The sequence below is a fragment of the Cyanistes caeruleus genome, chromosome 3 (assembly GCF_971803275.1).
Source record: "Cyanistes caeruleus chromosome 3, bCyaCae1.hap1.1, whole genome shotgun sequence".
Taxonomy (NCBI): Eukaryota; Metazoa; Chordata; class Aves; order Passeriformes; family Paridae; genus Cyanistes; species Cyanistes caeruleus.
In genome coordinates this window covers 88,249,283-88,272,135 of record NC_141703.1, presented here as the reverse complement: position 1 = coordinate 88,272,135, position 22,853 = coordinate 88,249,283, and the positions used below count along the sequence as shown (strand labels likewise).

At 37.1% G+C, this 22,853-nt stretch overlaps 1 protein-coding gene across 2 annotated transcripts in view; it reads right to left on the bottom strand.

Annotated features, from left to right (window-relative positions):
* Positions 1-22,853, bottom strand: part of KPNA1 (karyopherin subunit alpha 1) — a 50,955-nt gene that overhangs the window by 25,339 nt on the left and 2,763 nt on the right. For both annotated transcript variants that reach the window (XM_086882782.1, XM_086882783.1), the window contains exons 2-6: positions 12,567-12,700; positions 11,625-11,732; positions 9,809-9,908; positions 9,159-9,253; positions 5,730-5,861 (exon numbers count right to left, since the gene is read on the bottom strand). In XM_086882782.1, the coding sequence (XP_086738908.1) occupies positions 5,730-5,861; positions 9,159-9,253; positions 9,809-9,908; positions 11,625-11,732; positions 12,567-12,695 (564 nt within the window). In that variant the 5' untranslated portion in view covers positions 12,696-12,700. The remainder of the gene's footprint in view (positions 1-5,729; positions 5,862-9,158; positions 9,254-9,808; positions 9,909-11,624; positions 11,733-12,566; positions 12,701-22,853) is intronic.

The window sequence follows — 22,853 nt, the reverse complement described above, 5'->3', positions numbered from 1 at the left end:
GCTTTCCCATTCTTCATTTTTTTTAAGGCAAGGAAAGTCTGGCTGAGTAGTCTGGTATCAGAGGACCTGGTAAGAGAAGGCATGACAAGAAATCCTTGTGATGCTAATGACTGATGAGACACAAGATGCCAATTAATTGAAATACTTTTAGAAAAATATGCAATGTTTCATTTAATAAGGAAAATTTCTTCCCTTAGTGAATTACTTCAGCTCTTTAGATAAGTAAGGAATGTATGTTATGCTCATTTAAACTCTTCTCATCAAACACTGCCATAAATGCAAAGCTCTGTCATGGTTTCCACAAATACATGAACAACAACAAGTTTCTTAAGGGTTTGTTTGTCTGAAAAATGATCAATGATTTCCATTTCTTCTTTTGTCCACTCCTCAAGATGCAAATACTTGCCACAGTATTTTGGCTTTAGCTTCATTCTACACAACTCAAATGTTTTCATGTTCATTCAAGGATAGTTGCAGAAGTAAAAGCGTATTTAATTCCATTAAATTTTACTTTTTCAATTTTATTATTATATTCCATTAAATTTTACTTATTCAATCGAAAAAATATTTGACAAAAAAAAAATCCATTTCAAAACCTTCTACTATCTAAATTCCAACTTAAAGATGACATTAAGATTTGCAGCATGATTTTTTAACCCACATCTTAGGTAGAAACTGAAAATGTGAATGTTGCCTTGTTAATTGATGGCACCTACTTCTATACACTTGTATAAATTTCCATTTATTGCTAACAGTGGAGTAGGGTTTGTTGCAAATCTTCAATTTATTTTACTTGTCACTGAACTCCAGTGTTTTTTCCTGCAGTGCTGGACAACTTCGGTAGTCAGTAAAAGTAAAGTGCAAGTCTTGCAGAGTACTGTTGAACCATATGGTGCCTTCTGTAAATAATCCATGTGCTTTTGGACAACTCCCCCTTTTTCCCCTGGATTCTGAAGATTCTCAGCCACTGTTTCTTTGGATATTTAAACTAAGTGCCTAAGCCAGTCACCAACAGTGTTCAGAGTTTGTCTCTCAGTGGAGAGAAAATATTACAAACAACACTTTCTCAGCATTTGGATGCTGACTTGGGAAAAGGATCCAATGCTGAGATGAAGATGGTGAAGATTAGCTTGCATACAAGTATGACTGGCTAATTGAATACAAGGAAGGATACCAGAAGGACGTATTCCTAGGAAGCGACTGCTATTATGTCCTAACTCAGAAAACATCTTTCTTTCTGTGGCTAGGGTGGTTACAGCTCCTTCTTCTCACATCCCATCTGACAAACAGAGAAAGTAGCACATCCTCACACTTTGACTGTTTGTCCTGATTTTGATTACCAAGAGATTGTTAATAGGACTGCTGATGTAAAAGCCAAACAGAACCTGGACACCAGACTCACAGGTCAGCTCTGCCAAGCACGTGATGGTTACCAAAAGGAATAGCAATAAAACTAGAAATGGAAAAATACTGAGGGAGAAACACACTGGTTGCCTCAGCTGAAAATGCAAACTTTCCCCAAGGGGAACAGGGCAGCTGGGGATGCTCATGCCACTGGCTGTCCAGCAGAACACAATGACACATATCTGTCACTGTGAGACAATCCCAATCCTCCTCGACAGGCAGCACAATGCTTTGCATGGGTACTGAAGGAAATTCAATGTTCACCAAGGAAATCCCAAGCTGACATCTGGGTTTCAAGTACCACAGCAGGGGAAGTCAGGAAACAGCTGCAGCTGAGACACCGCAAAAGCCACATAACCTTAAGCATGTCTAAAGGGCTTTGATTGAGTCCTTCAATATAAATAATTTCAGGCACACAGATCAAAATTTCTAAATGTCTTTTTGAAGAAAAAAAAAACATGGTAAGTGGAAAAGGGCTAGGACATATGCCACTGAGTAAACCTAAAAATCAGTACACCAAAAACAGAAACAGGGGGAGGCAGGGAGATGTAGCCAAAGTGTTTTTCATAAATAATGCAGATGTAGATTTTATGATAAATTCAATTTCTCTGATTGGAAAATGTATGCTAAATGTTTTGACCACTGACCACAGAGAAAGACTGATACACAATGCAAGTGATGAAAGTTAAAGGATGGTAGGCTAATTAAATGAGGCCAGCATAGCTTAATGGAAAACAGATCTTGTAAAAGAACGTAAGGTATCATTTCATTAACATACATGTCACTTATTAAACACAGATATAAAGATTCCCTCACAAGGAGCTGATTTAGAATCTTCACTAGATTCATAAACTAACATATGCAAAGGAAAAAAGTGTAAAATTAAAACTGGCTTATAAATATGAAAAATACATGTTGGGAACATTGTGATCAGAAAATAAAGTACACTGATATCTGTTACTGAGCCACTGCTAAGGGAAGTTAGAAATAAAAGACAAAGTAAACATGTAAATCTTTAAACTGACTTACTGTAAAACAAAAAACAGTGGATAATGACTAGCCAATAAGAAAGATATTATACATATTTTTTATTTATGCTTTATATTCAAAATAATGTTATCACCTAACATTTCCTTCTACAGAATTGCTATCCCAATTAGAACAAAGAATGACCATCTAAACACAGCCTTCAATAAAACTTCTTTCTCTCTTCATCTTTTACTATATTATTACAGGGTTAGCTTCTGGCCCCTCTGCCCTGAACACATCATTATATTTTCTGTATTTTCCTGTATTTTTGTAATTTGTTGCAAATGCAGCTGCTTGCAAATAATAATCTTCACAGTACTACTGTGAGACATAATTAGGGTGATCATTTTAGGAGAAAATTGTAGCCAAGTATCACCCAGTTTCAGAAATCCAACTTGAGAACTCCAGGATCAGACCTGCTCAAAACACAGGTCCTAACTATAAAATCACTGCTGAGTTGTCCTCAACTACAAAATGAAAAATAAATATTTTACCTTGAGGATTTAAAAATCCCAGAACACGTATCCACTTACTGAAAACTGAGAGAAGGAAATCATCCTGCATCATACACTAAGCAGTAGAAACATTTTTCTCACAAACCTACAATCAGCTTAATTGTAAGAATTTCTTCCCTATTCTCCTCCATGCACTGTAATTTATTCCAACTTTAACAAACAGGGTCACAGTGTGACAAATAAAAGCCTCCTTTACTACCCACTCATCTGTTACCAGGACAACAATCTGTGCATATACTGAATGAGATAAGAGTCATCTGGAAAAATACTATGCAATTGTGTACTACTGCTATCCTGTAATACACAAGTACAAGAGCTAACTTCTCAGTGCTTATATGCTTCTAATTTTTGTTTCAGATGGTACTATGGTGAAGTGCTTGGGGCTTTTTTAAGCTGTTGGGAAAAAAACAGAATTCCTCTTATGTTGGCCTGCATTAAACCCCATGTCAGATGTGAGCAGGGCTGCAATCTCCAGAGCTGCAGCACAGAAACCCACTATGAAACAGTGTAGGTAATGCTTTGTCTTTGTGGTACATTTTCCTTCTTCAGCACAGCTCACTATGGAGCAATTTGTAACTGGCACTTTGAGATTGCCAGCAAGAAAGAGATCATGGATTTAGCAGCACATGAACTGCATGTAAGAATATTTTCCTGTAATGACAACCAAGCCACGGGAGGGAGGGAGGGAGGGAGGGAGGGAGGGAGGGAGGGAGGGAGGGAGGGAGGGAGGGAGGGAGGGAGGGAGGGAGGGAGGGAGGGAGGGAGGGAGGGAGGGAGGGAGGGAGGGAGGGAGGGAGGGAGGGAGGGAGGGAGGGAGGGAGGGAGGGAGGGAGGGAGGTAAACTACTTAACTGTGGCCCCTAAGCTCTTCCATTAATTCACCTATCTTAAGACTGAAGGCTGCACAACTTCATCTAAACAGATTTGCTCTTCCCACCTGCTCTCTGAACATCAGCAGGGATGACAACAACCTAACAAAAAAAGCAAATTAGCTCTTGCACAGGAGACCAATTGTTAGGTAAAAAATATTGTAAGAGCAGCCTTTACTATATACAGAACACAAATCATTCTGCAGAAGAGGACTCTTCAAGTAATGGTTGAATTTGGAAAACAATGCTGCCAAGTTCAACCCCCAAAATACGAAATCTGAAAAGCTCCATATAGCTAAGTCTCAGCAGATTTTCACACGGGCAGAACACAGCATTTATCTGCTATTCTGGCAAGTTCCCTATCACATTTCTAATTTCTACAACAGCAACAGACTTAACTCCTCAAAGCTAAAGTAATGGACAAAAAATACCTCTTATTTCCTTTAATATTTTTTCAAACACCTGAATTCCGTTCCTCTTTAAAAGCTTTCTCAACAATAATTCAGTCTGAGACAGAACATTGAAAATGGAAAGATACAAAGTGGAGTAACTTGAAAGCTACAAGCAACTAAGAAAAAAAATCCATCTTGTGGAAAACATTAGGCAACCTTAAGTACAGGTGGTACATTCTGAGCCAGCTACAAAAAAGAAAGGCAAGTTACACAAAGCAGTCCAATGTTTATGAGCTGGGACTCCTCCAATCATGCATCTCAATACAGCCAAATGCAAGGTCAGACATCTAGGAACACAGAATAGAGGTCACACTTACAGGATGGAGAACTGAACCCTGGAAGTCAGTGACTCTGAAAAGAACAATGGATCATATTGGATAATCAGCTTAACCTGAGCTCACAGCCAGCTTCTGTGGCAAGGAGTCCGCAAAGACGCTGGATATTTACACACCAAAGTATTGAGCAGAAGTGAAAATGAGGTACTATCTCTGCAAACAACAATGCTGAAAGAGTGCTACTGGAATAGCCAGTGCTTGTCATTTCACCACCACAAAAAGATACTGAAACTAAGAAATGTTCAGAAAAAGGTCACCAAAAAAACAAACCAACCACCACAGAAATGTTCTCAAAAAGAGAATTCAGTGCTTAAGTTCATTTACTTAAGTAAAGCCTAAGCTATGGTCTACAAGTAGCTATAGGAAAGAAACACAGAACTTACTAAGGGAGTAGAGAATGTAACAAAAGTAATATCTGGACCCAAAGCTAGTCAAATTTGTATAGCAAATGTACATACTTTCAAGTTAGGATTAAGACTGGCTGAAACTAAATTTGTTAATGTCATTAATGTTTCATTACCCTAAGTCTTCAAAGGAAGATTGTATGTCTGAAGTACATCTTAGCTCAAATACAAGTTACAGACCTCAAATGGAAACCACTGAATCAAATGTTTGGGTTGTGCTTTATACTGATCCCTGTGGGCCTTGAAGAATATTCATCTGAATCATTCATTCAGCTGGTAAGGAGCTTGGAGAATAAACTATAATTTCCACTCATGCTTTATCTTCAGGAGAAACAGACATGAACTTTTCATATCTAAAGCAATTATTCACACAGGGCTCCCTGAATTCCTCAACAGACAGAAATATACTAACCTGTTACAGAACAAAATTAATTACCCCATTAGCTATGGTTAAATATATAATTTCCAGAAAGAGAAAAATACAATACTTGCTTACGTAGCTTAACGCATACTAAGCACAAAGCAACTGTTGTGCAAAATTGCCATAAACTGCATTTTCTCTAAAGGCTTTCTTACAGGACAGCTCCTTTCCAGAGAAGGGGAAAAAAATCCAACAAAACACTGAACAAACAAAACAAATAGTAAAAAAAAAAAAAAAGCCTCCAATTCTACAGATTAACACACACACAAAATTCAACACTGTTCTTGTTCTCTGTCTTTACCTGCTCCTGTACATCTTCAAATTCTGAACTAAGCAGCTCTATGAAGATGGGGACAGCTCCTGCTTGGATCACTATTCGAGTCTGAAGGGAATTTCCCGAGGCAATATTTGTCAGCACCCATGCAGCTTCAAACTGGAAAACAAAATACAAGTCAGTTTACTAGGAGCTTTCTTCACCACACCAAACATGGAGACCAAATGTCTTCTGAAACCAGAGTTTTGGCTGACCTGGCATAGGAAAAAGGTGAGATATTACTAATTAACAGACAATTTGCAAAGAACAAAAATAATGTATTTAAGAGTTATCACTATGATTTCAAACAAAAATTTGCAGCAATTCCTTATGAGAGCATCAGGTTTGCTGTGGCTTTTCAAATGATTTCTTTTCCCATTTATGTTACCTTTGCCTTTCTTACTGGCTAAGAACCTGTACACAAAACAATGTGCATTCCCACAACATGACACCTGCATTCATTGAATCACCAGTAATATTCCTGAAGATGCAGGAGAAGACATTGTTCAACAAAACTTCATGGACATGAAGCAAATAAAAGATCTAAAAGAGATTTCTAAAAGAGATTTAAAAAAAAATCCAAACAAAAACATTTCTAAAAAACAACTCGAAGTACTTCTCTCCAACTCTGGTGATCAGTACTGAGTTATTAGTGTATGATGGTTTTTTGCACAACTTGAAGCAAAAGTGAGATCCTGAACACTTTCCATATTTTAACTTTTTTGTCATTTATTATTTTAAATCTCAACTTACAAAAGCATTTTTAACTTTTTAAGGTGAAATACAAATTTTAACTCTACCTGAGACCTCAGAAAACACAGATTCTAGAAATCCACGTTTGATTATGTTTCTGCATGCTTTCAGCCCGAAGATTATTACACTAAACCAGCAAATTTACATCTTATCAGGCACGTTCAGAATCTGTAGAATTAAAAGACTGCTAAAAGTTGAACGAAAAGTAAAAACCAACAAACAGTAAAAATGGAAAGTTGCAAGCTATAAATGACTGATTTTGACATTACCAAAAGATGCTGATCTAGCAGTACTCCAGTGGAAATACTGACATACATTCAAAAACTATCTGCCTCTGTCTGAAGAGCAGCAAGGACTTACATTTAGGGCTTAATCATAAAAAAACCTCCTGCTAAGGAGTTGCATCAAATCCTGAAATGTGCCTGAAATAAAAATTCACGAATTAAGCGTAGACTTCTAAAGCTTTTCATTTGTGTTATTAAAGACTTTGGTTTTGAAAATACAATTAATTAGTACAATTCATAAAATACAATTAATCCTGCCATTCTGATCAACTGAACATTCTAGTAAGATGTAATTAGAATAAACAATTCCAAAATACATCACTGCAATACACAAGGACTATGGCCTGCAAAATGAAGTAGAAACACACAAAGTCAAAACAGCAGATTCATCATTAATGAATGAGAAGGAAAACAGTGTGACCAGAGCTTAAGGCCAACATAAAATGTTGCTTTCCTGTAATTCTATTTTCTCTGAAGTGAGTATCCAGTACATTATAACATAATTATTACTCATCTTTCAAATCAGACCCTTCTTAGCTATATTTTAAAGTTTGTCCTCCAGCTGGTACCACTAGCTTGAACAATTCACAGCTTGGAGACTCACTGTCTCCAATGTAAGTTACAGAAAAGATTAGAGAGTAACAGTTCCTCTCCTCTTTCTTCTCTGTGGACACCTGATGCTCCAGGACGTATAAACTAAGGAACAGTCACATGTTAATGGCAAAGACATCTGTGTGGTGCTGTTCTTTTTTAAGATTACTTTCTCCACGTGAGACAAATGTACTTATCTAAGGCTAAAGTGACCCTGGAGAACCAGGAGTGTTTTTAAGTCTTCCACTCACCCTGAAAGACAGAGGAATTCCTAACAAATTAGGCCTTCCTATCACTGATCTCAGAGATCTAGTTTTTACAGGATATTCTATTGACAACACAGAAGAAAAACAGACCATAAATTCCCATAATGTTCCAAGTTCATTAACAAGAAAGTTGCCATATTCAATCCACCCTACAAGCAGCTAAAAATTATACTTCACTGCCTCAGAATGAGTTGAAAATCCTTTCCTTCTACAGTTAGAAATGCCTAAAATGCCAAACCCAAAGGAGTATTTTTGGAAATAATGACAGAGCAAATACAAATATTAAAAAGTGAGGTCCAGAGAACTTCCAAGCTGATCACAGCAAAAAGTTCTACCGGCAGACCCTAAACTGGCAAGCAGGCAGAGAGATTTGGCAAGATGGAGAAAAATTAGCCAGGCAGAATGGAATATGAAGAGCAACATGCTCAAGCTTGTATTTTCACTGCTTTCCTACAAACTCTTTAGGACAAGCTTGCATATTTCTACTCTGACTGATTTTTCCTACTTCCACATAAAAATCAATGCATTTTACACAAGTAAGGCTCCAAGAATTGCTTCCATTTATCTGCCTGTCTTAGGTTTCTATGCTAGACCCCTACAAGTAATAAAAGGCATTCCATGTTTTTTACATCAGATAGCTTACAAATTTTCTGTTGATGTTGCAAACCAACCAGCTTAAATCTGATACATATTCTTAGTTACTGTCCCCAGACTTTGCAAAAGAAGCTAACAGACCTCTGGAATTCTGTGGATAACAATTTGAAAAGTAATACCTGTAAATGCTTTCTCTAATGTGTAAAAAAAAAAAGTTACATTTTTGCATATTTCCAGTCAACAAAATTTGGATTTCACAAGGCATTCATAAACCTGTTGCCTTATGCATCCTGCAAGAACATTAATTCCCATCTAAGTGTTGTCTTTAATGGTCACATGTTAACATATTATTTTCCTTAACAAGATGATTTGGTTTTTTTCACTTCCTATTACCAAGAAAGACTGACCAGAAAAACGGACAGCTGGAAATAAGATGACGGTCAAGAAAAATTAACCACTATTGTAGCACACATAATTCAACTTTTTCAAACCACAGTATGATTTCCAGCTTTCTATGCTTATCATTATAGATTGTTTTTCTAGTTCTAAACCTTTTTTTTTTTTACTTTAATCAAAAATTTAAACCTAATTCTGAAGATTTAAAACTGCCTTCAATTAGTACAAAGAAGACAAACATTAAAGGTTAGCTTAATAGCTTTTCATCTGTTGAGTTCTAAATTTCAAGCTCAGTCTTTGCTGAAGTCTGAAGACCCCCATCCTATCAATCACTCAGTGCATGTCAGACATCTCTCTCTCCTGTCCTGCACCCAGAGGTCTTGTCAGAAATTCTGAAGATAAAACAGCTTTTTTAACATAGTGAAGAAAGAGAGGAAGTATAGCTGAACAAATCACTGATTTTTTTCCTATGTAATTTGCATCAGCAAATGCCTTCCTAGACTAGGAAAACAGATACATTTATATTTTCATACCTGTAATGTACAGTTTTCTTTTCTCTTCAGGAACTCCACAAACCTGGCCACCACTCCTTGTGTGCTTATGACTTCATCTATCGGAGGATTTGGTTCTGTTTAAAATAAAAATTTAAGTTAGATATATTCATTTCTTTGTAAGGAAATTCTCAAATTACCACATGAAAACAATATCCAGTGACATACTGACTGCTCTTCTCTTGAATTGTGTTCCTTTTCTACAATACTGCACTAAAAGGCAATGAATTCCTATCTGTCAACATAAGAAAACTCCAGAGTTTTGAGGTAATAACATGATTCAATGCACTGATTCACTCAGTAGTTTAGGCAGACTGATTTCAGAGCAGCAGCTCTGTGCAGTCACTCTGGCATGCACAGGTGAAGAGGAACTTTGGTATATTAGCATGTCTGGGCCACAGAGGCACTACCTACCAACATTTAAACTTACATCCAAGATGAGATCTCACATCTGCAACACTCAGTACAGATTTCAAGAAAAGAAGTGACTATTACATACCTCAAGCTGACACTGTGTCAAGCAGAGCTTGACCCAGAAATTTCAGTGTGAAACTCAATTTTTATTACTGTCAAAGTAAAGCCACATGCTAGGGAGGCTCATACATTTTTCTCTAAGTAATTTCAGCCCTTACCTTTAGAAAGCAGCTTTCGGAACTTCTGGGTTGCTGAGAGCTGCTGTTCTGGACTATTGGAGAAAATCATCTCAATCATATCAGCGGTGATGACTGCACTCTGTGATATAGGGGGGGAAGAGAATGAGGGTGATAGAGAGCAAAAGAGGAAAAAAAATCTGTAATTAGCAACAAACAGGCTACATTTGCTAAACCAGTATAAAGTTTATTTCTTAATAAATAAAAAATTAAGTAAAACCATTATGGACAACACAGGAAATATTATATATGTACATCTACATAAGCCAGCATCATTCTCAAGTGCAACTTTGCTTTACTGAAAGTCAAAATTCCGATTTTCCTCAAGATATGGCAAGAAAATTACTCTTCAGAATTTTTCACTGGTATTCTCTCCCTTCCTCTAAAGTAAATGTAAAATTGTCAGCTTTAACAAAAAGTAACTATGTTAGCATTTAGATTTCCCTAACATGTACATTCTGACATACTCTCTGACACCAAAATGTATAGGACCTGTCATTTCCAGAAGACAACCTAATGCTTGTTACCAACATCAAGTAGAGGTATTAAATTTTCCATAATACTGATGGTTTCCAATAATATGACTAAATTAAATCAGCAGCCTTTCTTATGCTAGGTAAAATCTGACATTCTGTTCACCACACATGTACTCATGTAAAGAAGCTTAAGAAAAGTCAGATTTTTTTCTTCCACTTCTGATCTAAATTTCCAGATACATCTGATCCTAACCCTTAGACAGACAGGGAGACAGATGACAGTGCTGAAAATACTTAAGCGTTGTCTGTAACAGCAAACAGCTCCAACTGTTAGGAGCCTGAAATTAATGCCATTTAACACAGCAAACTGTGTAATGACACTATCTATCAATTAGGCAAAATAATTTCCTTACTTTTTACCCTCTTTGTTTTATATAAGCTTCCACACAAATGATTAATGCTATTTAGGACTTGCCTGATATTTGAATACTATCTTGAAGAGTAAAACCATATATTCTATTATTGATCTACCACACTGTTTATAAGCATTTCTCTGTTTCTCAGCAATTTTCAAGGCTCATATAGCCACCAATAGCTCCGCCTGATTTCTATGGAAACATCACTTGCATACTCTGAACAGACAGTGTGAAGATCAGCAACACTTTAAAGTGAGAACTGCATCTTCCTTAAACTTTTCTGTTATAGAACCGAAACCCTTACTATTTTTCTTTCCAAGGACAAAGTAAAAAAAGTCTCATTCCCACAAGAAATATTTTTCTGTAGTTTTATATTCTAGCATGGGACAGAGTTCAAGACCTCATGCAGACAGTTAAGCTAGGTCTAGCAGTGTTTTCAACACTTTGGTTAAAAATGGTGCCACTTGAAAGTCTGCTAAGAAAGATTTCCACTGAGGCCCTTTTCAACTTTGTAAATTGCAATAACACACTGCCTGATCTGTATTTTCATGCTTCAAGCAGTATGAATTTCAGATTAAAAAAACTCTGAGCAACAGTTGATAGAATCACCTGTAATAATGAACATTAAATCCAGGAAGCGATCAGCCTGCCGGGACAAAGATATTTTATTTAATTTTCTTGAGGACATAGTCTCTGAAAAAACATTCACTAGCATTTGAAAAAACAATCCCTAGCATTTTTCTCTCATGTTATCTGTTTCAGGGTGGTTCATTGAGACAGGTGTTTCAGAGTTTTCCATCTCTGAATGCATTCTCTACATCATTCTGGAATTTCCTTCCCGTCACGTCACTGCACAACAGATTTGCCCAGTTTCAACCAACATTGTATTCTTTTCTCATCACTTACAGAAGTCATCTCCATGTTGTTCATCTGAGCCTCATGGAAGCCCCCATCTGACATCACTTCCTCCTCCGCTTCTTCCTCAGCCGTTGCAACATTTCGGCGTTTGAACAACTAAAGAGACAAAGTATTTAACATACCATATATATATGTACATGTATATGTGTATATATATATATATATATATATATATTACACAGCCAATATATGCACAGCATGTTGCGTTAGGCTGCTCTAACAACTGTAGCTGCTGTGCTATCATCTGAGAGAAGGCAGTATACTGGCTACAGGACTTCAACTGACAGGACATGGAGAAAGCTTAGCCATGGAGTAAATGAAAACAGCAATGCGCTAAAATATCGGTCCCTAACATTTCTGGGAAATGTTCACTGATATCCCCTTCTCTTCTCCACCATCTGTCTCCATCTACAAGCTGCCTAGCTTCCACACCATTGCTTTCTTGCAGAGGATGCTGGGGTTCAAAGACCTGTTAAATTCCTGTGTATTACACATCTTCATAGAACACCTGCAGGGGCTCTGACAGTCGAGTTACAATGGCAGAGAGGGCTTTGGAGGATGATCATACATACGTTATTATACTGGGATGAGCAGAATTTGGTTGCTATGACTTAGAGAAGGTATCCAGTTTGAGATGTCATGAGAAGAACTGGAGAGGCTTCAGCTACTGGTCAGACAATTTGTTAAAACCCTCAAGTTGCTCTGGCCAAGGTTACACTTGAGTGAATGAGGAACACTCACTCTATGTCTTGTAGAGACTGCAGAAGAGGCAATAAAGTGTGCAAGTGATTCTGATTTCAGACTGACTGAATGTATGAATTTGGAGGGCACGAACAACTAAGAAGGGGCTTGGGAGAAGCAGAGAGGCAGAGGCACTGCAAGACAGGACTGTCTAAGGACTGGTCACACATCTCAACTGCTGTGCATTACCTGCTCCTCTCTCTTTTGCTTCCGTAGCTGAAGACCCTCTTCCTCCCGCCTGCGACGCATCTCATCAGGGTTTAGAGATTTGTTCTTGTAGCTCTTCAGCCGGAAATTCTCTTTTCCTGAGGTCGTCATGATTCCTTCACAACACAATTTAAAAAAGAAGACAAAATTACTCTTCAACAACACCTCATTTTATATTCTATGTCCATTCCATAGACTCTGTAGTCATGTACTTCCAGCCACTGCCCTCCTAAATTCCATCACCTAACTTCCAATAAAATTTAGAAGGTGGAAAGTAAAATTTCACAGAATTGTCACTTCAGTGTGTCAGCTGTTTACATCAGTCCAACAAACTTTTATTTTATTTTTTTTTTGAGACTTCAGAGAGTAAGAAAAATATTTCATTAAGAACTAAGGTCTATAAGGCAGAGTACTGGGCTGAAAAGAAAACTGCAGTAAAGAATTAAAACATTTCACCACACAGAGAACAAATTACATATTCCTGTCTTTACTCAGAAGTGAAGGCATCTTAACTGCTTTTTAGCTTAATTTACTTTGCATGTCAGTACAGGGGCTTTTCTTTGTACTTCATATCCATTGAATGTTCTAATTTATTATTAATTCAGTGCTCTAAGTTAATTCAACACAATGCTGTTGAAGGAACTTGAAGAAACACTGTGTTCTTTCTATCCAGACAAGGCCTACAAGGAAATTGAAACAAAAAGAAAAATTTTAGGTGAAGATGCTTTAACCATTGAAAAAGCTCAGTCCTGCAAAGAAAGCAGTGCTATTGTTCCCCTCCTCCCACCCCCAGTCCCTAATCCTGCCACTGTTTATGCAGAGGGGCCTTTTTTCAGTCTGTGATTTCCAATTATCATCTGTCTTACATAACTCAGTGGGTCAGCATTTACAGCTGCCCATGATGATTTGCACATGTACAACACCACACTCTGGAGTCACTTAGCATAAAGCAGTAGGTGGAGAACTGTGTGGAAAGAACTCATCCTCCTGAAAGCAATGGGTGTGGATCAGGTCTCTACTCTTAGTGCTCCATTCTGCTGCTACTTCTCTCCTTACATCATCCCTTTAAATCCAAAAGAGGTTGGGAATCAAATTCTCAACATGTCAGTGTTTCCATGCATCTTCACAGAGATGCAGAGCCTCCAACATATTGTAAATCCTGTAACACAAAATTTAGGAAGCTGCACCATATAAAAAGTTATCCTACAAGACTTTTAAAGGTCTATTTCAAATGCTCTAATGTGTTGTATTAAATAAGCTACCTACCTCAAATTCCATAAGCACAGAATCACCAGATGATACATGATCTCTCGTGCACTTTTTACTTTAAAATGGAGCAATGTGAGTCTATACAGATTCTCAACAGCTTAGGTTTCCTCTTTAAAATACATCAAATGTATATCAAGCCTACTCTAACTACTCTTCTTTCAGTTAGCACAAAGAGTTGTAAGAGAATTAAAAAATAAATAAAAAAAAAAAATCAAATACGCTTCTTGTTAGAGCCTCTTTTTAAGTTGCTGCTACCTGACAACCATTTATAAGAATTCTGACGATCAGAACTGACTTTCACAGAAAACACTTTGGACATCACTTCAAGTGTTACTGTAGTCTGACAACTGAGATTTAAAAACTCTTCAGGGACACAAAACCACTACATTGATTGTCAGTCAGTCACAGATTGCACTGAATGCAACATAACCTGAACATATAGTTAAGCAATTCAGCAGCTTTATTTTCCTGAAAAGCGTCTCCTGAAATGGCCTTTTTTTAAAATAAAGGTACAACAAAAAGATAAATCTCGAAGTGCCTGAAGTTCCCTGCATCTTTCCTACCAGCTTTGAGACCCCTTTCTTCCTATGTTTACATGTTGGATCTTCAAGTGTTCATGTTTCTTACAGCAGGCTTGGCAATCATATGTTCTTCACACTTTTAGTTTGACTGCTACCTGTATATTAAACACACATGCTATTTGAATAAGCCTGGGATTTTAACTGTAAAAAGAAGTGCAGTCAACAAACACTCAAAATTTCTTTCATTCCTAAAATATTTTGAACAAAGTATCTTACATATTTTAGCAAGTTGAACTCAAACACCAGGTGGACAACCATGTGCTAGAATGACATTCCTCACAGGAAAAGAGCTTTGCAGACACTGGTTACTCTGTCCCTGACCATGAATAAACACAGACTTCCGCTACAGCCCAGATAACATCTCAGGCCTTCCCTAGTGTTATTAATAATTCTCCATTTTTGTCTGAAGTCTGTCTTCTCCAACTCATATGACTGTATTTGCCTTTATTTGGGATTTCAGGACTTTGATAACTCCTTTGATAAACTCCTGTAGTCATTTCACACCTACTCTTTCAATACCTGCAAGTTCTTAATTTAACTGAATTCTTGACAGGGAGCATCTTCATCCCTTAATACTGAATTTCATCTAATTTCTATTATGGAGTGCCCACATAATGTTCCCATGTTTCTAAACATCAATGACAAAAGCAACTTCACCGTAACGTTCCTTAAACATATTCTCCCTTACTGTACTTACTAACCTAGTTTCCCCCTCATCTCCCAATCTGCATATTGATTTTCTTACAATTAATTTTGCTTCTGTCTTTAACGTAATAATTTCCACTTTCATTTCAGAGTTCTCTTGGCCCCTCCTGCTGTACCTTAAGTAATTGTTTCACTTACTGAAAATACGGTAAAGGATTTACTTGAATTCTTCCTCTGACTTTACCGCAAGCCCTCTACCCAACAGCCTCACAGGTATTATCTTTCTTACACCCTCTACAAGCTATAGCTGCAGGTTTTGCCTACGCTCATTTCTGACTTTCAAGACAGCTCACTTGGCTGACTAACCCCTACCTCCATTTCATGAGTAAACCATACACTTAAAATCCTTTCAAAATAGTATATCGTCTTTTACCTGGGAGTACAAACATCTACCACCAAATGACTGGGTAGAGAGTTTCTTTCATTAAAAGCGAAGATTAAACCCCCTTCATCATTGAAAAGTTACCAATCCAACTAGAGATGGGTTCAATAACTTATTTTAAAGTTGGCTGTCACTGGTAGTAAATAAACAAATCCCATCACACAGCCACATATCTGTTTCATACACCTGTCTGTCTAACCTCTGTAACTGTTAAACCCATAGTTATTTTCTAAAAGTAGTTCTTACATCCTGAACATATCTTGAAATCAATTCTTTCTTTACCATTCTTTTACTGGTTTCCTAACTACTGGAGAAAAATTCAATGAGTGCATCAAGGATGCCATCCAGCCCACACATACTGACACCGTCTTTGGACCTATTCAAATGTGTGAGCACACAATGGCTTTTTAGGACTAAAAATGTAACGACTCTATGTTAGTTGTTACAGTCATCCAAGGATTGTTTGCTATAAATCTCCTCCTCCTTTTTTGAGGATGTAGCTTTTTCCCCTGTCTAAACCACAGAAGCAAAACAACTTCAAGTTGTCTCACTGTTTTTCAGCAGCTTTGGTGTGACTAAGCTGAAAATCTTTCAGTGGTCACTTAAGTTCACCCTTGCATCAAATAGCAAACCCTGGATCTTCTCTGCATTGTCAAAATCAACACTACTTCTGGAGAAAAATCTCTGGTGGTTGTCATGGAAATGTTCTACCCATCTTTTCTTTCCTAAAGATAGTACGGTATTGTCCACATTTTTTGATACTCCTGGCTACAGACAAAATCCTCTGGAGACCTGGTAAGGAATTTTCATGGTGTTTTTCCTGGGCTTTGTGTAACACCACTCAAGCCCCATATGACACTTTCTACTTCACAGATTGTCTGCCATAAAAACAAATTTTACCAAATTAAACCCTCTAACAATTCCTGAATGTCTGCATTTCCATAAAGAAAACACGATCCCAAAATTCTGCTGATTAAGACAAGAACCCTACCAAATGCGGATGTGTTCTACGCACACATTTCTAGGGGAAATAAGAAGCACTGCATTTCTCCTTGCTCATCAAACAAAGCAACTCTGAAGCACTGGAAGATACAGAGTCACTTACTGCCATGACCTACCTTGTCCCAAGCAATCATTTAGATAGGAACAAAAATGAACTCCCTGCCTTCTTAAATCAGCTATCACTGTCACTAGACTTAAGGGCTTTGCCACAAGGAATACCATGTGACTAATACTCTTGGATATTCCACATGTCAGAGGTACCAAGATGTAAAAATAATGCCCTTACAACTCAAGAGCTGTACAATTTTATATGTATATATAAACTCCATATTTTTTTACACATGTAAAAGCATATATGTACCATGCATACATAATGAAAATAAGATTACCAAATACACTCCTGATATTAAAGACTATTTAGAGGCATTCTTTCATTCTTTGGAAATAGGGGCAAGAATAAGAAAAAAAAATGTGTTTCAGAAATGCAGATCTATACATGACATTCTACCTCCCAATGGGAATAGGTCAGAAGGGAAAGACTTGAAAAGTAAGGCAGAATAGGAGTCTGAAGAGAAACAATGTGATAAAAAATTATCAAAATACCCATGATTTGCCATACTATGAGAGCACATTTCCTAACTGAGGCAGTTGCCAGAAGGAAAGGAGTCACTGGAGGCAGACTTGGGAGCTCTGCTGTGCTGTCACTGCTGTCTCTCCTTTATATTGCTGCCAGAGAGACACAGAAAAGATACATGAGGCACTGTCAGCCCTGAAAGTACAACTCATGTTAGAAATGGTACTGTCAAGACAGAACTCCAAGCAGTGAGAGCAGCTGGAATTATTCAAGGGAAGAAATGCACAAAACCTTTACTTCCAAGGAGATTTTAGTTTGTTTACTAGCTCTGCTGTGAGATTCTAGATGTCCTAGAGAAGAAGTTTTCTCACAATCACACTTCTTGACATCAAGCCAAATACCTTCAGCACAGCCTGGATCAATGTTTGAGCATGCCCTGAGCTCTGATTACAGGATACATCACCTTCTGACACTCTTCAGTGTGAGACTAGAAAACTATCCAATTTAAAAAGCCAACCTGAGAGCAGCACTTGGTCATCCATTGCTCTCATCAACACACTCTCAAAAAAAAAAAAATAAATCAATCAATCAATCAACATTTTGGCCACAAATGTTGTGGCACACTATGAAGTGTAGATTTTAAAATCAAGCAAATCAGTCCTGATTTGCTTAGTAGTAATTCACAGTCAGGATGCTAACAGAAGTATTTCAATCTCACAGAAGTAACTGAATGATCAGCTTTCTTGGAGAGGACAGACAACGAAAACCCTTCATAATAAAACCATGAATAATACAGGGCATGGAATAATAAAAATATCCTGGGATTAATGCTATTTCCCTGGAAAAACTTCTAGAGCAAAACCCCACATTTGGCATCATCTACAGAGATGGAAACACATCTACAGAGATGAAAACACATCTACCAAGTCTTTATACTGTTGACAGTGTTATCTTAAGAAAAAGGAAAATAAAGGAAATCAACAGATTGACTTATCTCTTCATTGCTGTCTCCTGCTGCTTCAAAAACCAGCTCGGTAAGACAAGCACTTTGATGAAGTTATGCCTACTTCTTTTGCAAAATTATTTGACAAAGCACAAACCATACTGGCTTATAGGGGTCCATGGGAATGCCCATTGGTAGAAGCACTCATATCATCTGATGGACAGGGGTGTTACTTTCTCTCTGTCCTCAGATTCCTGTAAAGCTCAGGACATCTAGAGAAAAGGATATTTAATCATCTCAACTACAGAAAACTATTGTTCAAGCAAAGCACAGCCAATTTCCAAGACTTCTGCTTACCTTTCTCTAGCTGTGAAAAAGGACTGGGAAACATGTCTCAGAGTCACTATAAAATCAGGAGTTATATTATTTGTGAAGACCTGTAAAGAAGGTTTTCCTGATGATGGATCAAACCCTAGTGCTAACAAGGAAACAAAACAATTCTGTGAATTTCTTTTTCTGTGGTTTATGAAAGCTGCAACAGCTGAACAGCAGGGATCCGCACTCCTAGGGCAACCAGCATACAAGAATAATGGAGAAAAAAAGGAACCACCACCCTACCCTCTGCTACCCAAAAGGCCAGAAGGTAAAAGAAGCTTCAAATGTAACATAAGAATTGTCGCCAAACATGAATAGAATGTATAGCCCTGAAACAGGGGTCAGACTTTAAGAGACTTACTGTTAAAAACTGGTATTAAGAAGTGGTTTCCTTCATGGAACTGCTGCCCATTCTTTCAAATCTGCTCTATTTTGCAGGCTTCCTAGTCCTCTTAGGGTTTTTCCCTACCCAGTAGTAAGCTTTAACTCACCATTGTTTCTATTCTGGCACTTTAATAACCCTGTGAAACAGCAAAACAAGTACTAACCCACCTAATCTATGGCTAATTTGGCATGTTCTAGCTCTAGACCACTTGGCAAGTCGGACTGGTTCTTGCCTAAAAATAATCTTAAAATAATTAATACAAAACCTAAAAACAAACAACATTGCACAACACTGAATGTGATATTACAGACAAACTACAAACTTTAATATTGACTATTGCGCCAAGTCAAAAAAAAAAAGGAGGGGAAATACATTGCATGCTATCTGAACAATGTTGGAACAACTCTGTCAAATCTGCAGGGATGTCACATTGTCACATTTCAACTCCTTATCCTGACTTTCTCATCCACAAAAAAAAGAGGGGCTGAAAAGTTAGCTAAAGTAAAGACAAACAACTACCATATCTAAGGTTTTTCTGCAAAATTACTGATCTTGAAAGGTACGTTGATTTTATCTCCAGGTAACATTCAGAAAGATCTTCTGTCCTTACAAAAAAAGTACCCATTTTTTAAGAGATGTACTTAAAACCAGGCCAAGACCAAAAAAAAAATTCAAGATAAGTATATTTGTATATTTCTGGTTGCATAAAAAAACCAACCACTAACAGAAATAGAATTACCTGACACTTGGTGCTATCTCAGAAACTGATCTGGCACATCAGCCTGTACTACTAGTTAAACCCACTGACAGCCACAGAGCTGGACACTTCATTTTTAAAAGTTTGTGGATTGTGTGCTTGGGGTTTTTTTTACTCTTTTTTGAAGAAACACTGCTGAACAGGTTAAGAAGTAATGCATTTACAAGATTTATTGGAAAGCAGTTTTAGCAAGGGGACATGCACAATAAAAGATTATATACAGTGTACCTAGCACTTCACTATACATTTACTACCATGAAGACATTTATAAGAAGCTTTGATCTCCATTTTTAAAAGGTCCATTGGGACTTAACAAGGCAGCAGATAGAGTTTTCAAAGTTCCAGAAAGCTTTTAACTTGAGTGAGAAGGCAAAAAAACTGACTGTCAAGGCCAAGTCAATTTAAAATGAAAACATCCTCAAATTTGTTAACTGATACTTTCTGATTTGAATTGAAAACACAAAATTTACTTCATTCAAAGATGCTGCAGTGCAATAAATCTGTTTAAATTAAAATACCCTCACCTTCATTTCTATAACCCCACAGTCCACAACCAACCTGAAACCAAAAGGTCCCACAAGTCACAACACAAAGCAGCAAGTGATGGGGAATTAAACTATTCAGTCACACAGGATTACATTGACATTAAAAAAAAAAAAAAAAAATAACCTCACATTAATGTGCCCATCCACATGAAACAACAGAAATAATTTTTCCTGTGTGCCAGATGAAAATGTAATCTGTTTTTCTTTTAAAGAGGAGATACATTTATATTTTGATCAAGATTACAGCACATCCTCCCTGCACTCACAGAATGGGCTGGTCAACTATGTATTTTCTGTAAGATCATATCTAAAAGAGGGATTGCCTGAAAAACTACATTTGACAGTCATCTGTCAGAAAAAAATACCACCCTAACATTTACAAAATCCAATCTTGCCCTAAACACTCTTTATCAGTGAATAGAAGTGCACCTTTCAGAATTTCATACCATGAAAAGAAGAAATCTCTGACAGTTTAAAACAAATTAGGTTAAAAATAAACTAAATTATTAATTAAGTTGACTTTGTAGTTTCAAGCAGCTTTTGTTTAGGGTTGGGAATATCAGAACACACTGAAACCAAAGCTACCTCATGCTTCCCATGATGACAAATCTGCCTGCCACAACTGTACTATTTGCTGTGACTCAGCACTATGGGAGATACTTGTGCAAAACCACAAAATAACAGTAAGTCAAAATTCTAATGATTTCATCCTAGCTTTGAACATCAGCAATGAAAGACTCACACAGCGCTGACGTATCAGCCACATCAAGCCAAAACCCACAGGCACTTCAAAGCTTGGCTACACTCATTCTGCCTCCTTCATCTCATTTACACCTAATACCCCTCCTACCAAAAGCTCCTGAATCCAACAGCACATTCACAGAGACACCTCTATTTTTGGGTGTCAATGAACCTGTTTTTTGGTAACTTATCAATACAAAAAAAAAATAAAAAATAAAAGGCAGAATAACAGGTAGGCAGTTGAAGAGAGGACCATGTGGAAGCTCTACAAGGAATCCCTGTGTCTTTTAAAAGGCAATCTCACCCTACTTCAGACAAAAACCACAACAACCTAGTGTTAATCACAACATTATTATCAGACTTTACTTATAGTTTGTGATCCACAAATAGGTGGCTTGTTGGCCAAAATGACATTTTCAAGAATTTGTTTTCAAGTGTTACCTTAGCACTAAATTTGGAGGCTTACAAAGACTTGTTTGGAGATACGTTCAGGATGTTTAGATAAAGGGTATTTATTTTATGGTTTTAGAATCAGCACATCACTTATATATAATCTGAACTTTATATAAAATAAAGATCTGTGCATGTCAAACCAGTTGGCATCTCACAGAACATATGAATCCTCCTGCTAAGCCTGACGAGCACTCTGAACTACCAAAAAAACCCAGAAAAACAGAGAAAATAAATACTCTGGATCACAGAAACTGTCAGCAGCAAGTGACTGGCTAAATCTTAAGTCTTATGGCACACTCTGAAAGCTCAGAATCCGTAACTCTCCACACACATCCAGGAACAGTCATATTTCTTTCAGTTCCAATGTATTTTAGCATCTGTCTCCTCATGACACTAAGCAATAATCATGTTTCAAGAAAGAGTTCACATTATTCCAAACCAAATTTCTTCTGTCACTGAACTCCATTTATTCCTGTCTAACATCAGCAGAAGCGACCCTGTGATGTCCAGTCTGCTATTACTTTCTAACACTTTTTCATACCTTCCAGCTACTAACATCCTTTATAAATCAATTCTGGGGAGAGGAAATTTACTGTCACTTGTCTTAAACTACCTCTACCTTTTATCCTCAAAATGAATTATTAAGTCTGCACAACATTTAATGCAATTCAAGACATTCAGGAGGTGGCACAATACAATTTCCAGTCCTGCTCGTCTACAGATTTTACATTCAGTAGAGGTTTTCAAAGTGTTTAACTTAAAACTATCTTTTCTGTTTTTCCAGAGTCTCTTTACCTTGCTGTTTCTTTACCTTGTTCACAATAATTTTAAAGTAGAATGCAGGCCTTGCATTCTACTGCTGGCATTTTGTATCTCAAAAACTCCACATTCATTCTTGGAAATAACATCGAGCAGTTTAATCCACTTACCTGCTTAACAGACTTTAAAATCTGTAACAGATAAGAGGTTTTTTTCTTCAGAGCAGAAAAAAAACTGACTAGCTATCATAATGCTGCCTCTATTCTGTGCAATTTACATCAGCATTTTTTTATTAGTATTATTATATTATTTAAACAAGTATATACATTATGCTTTAGTCCCTTAGCATGAAGATGAATAATTTTTCTATCAATCAGTTCAGCTTCCACTTTTTCTCTGAGAAAGAGGTGGTCTGGTCTTTCTAACTTGTTTGTCCATTACATCATTCCACAACCTCCTGTGCAGATATTTCAGCTGCTCAGAATATTTCATCAAGTGTGCAATTCCTTTAATGTCTTTTATTTTTCTTGACCTGCCCAGAGCCTACTAGGCATGCTTACTATTCCCTCTGGCCTTCAGAAGTATTTAAACAAACACAATAAATTTTGCTATTTGCTGCTGCTCTTCTGTTTCTCTTATGTTTCAAATTAACATTAAAGCCCCTAGCCCTAAATCACATCACTCTTTTTTTTTTTTTATCTGCTATATCCTCTTTTGGAAAAACTTTATTTCAGTTTTTCAGGGAGGCACTGTTTTACATCCATTAACCTCTTGCCGTAAAAGTTACATTTTGCATCT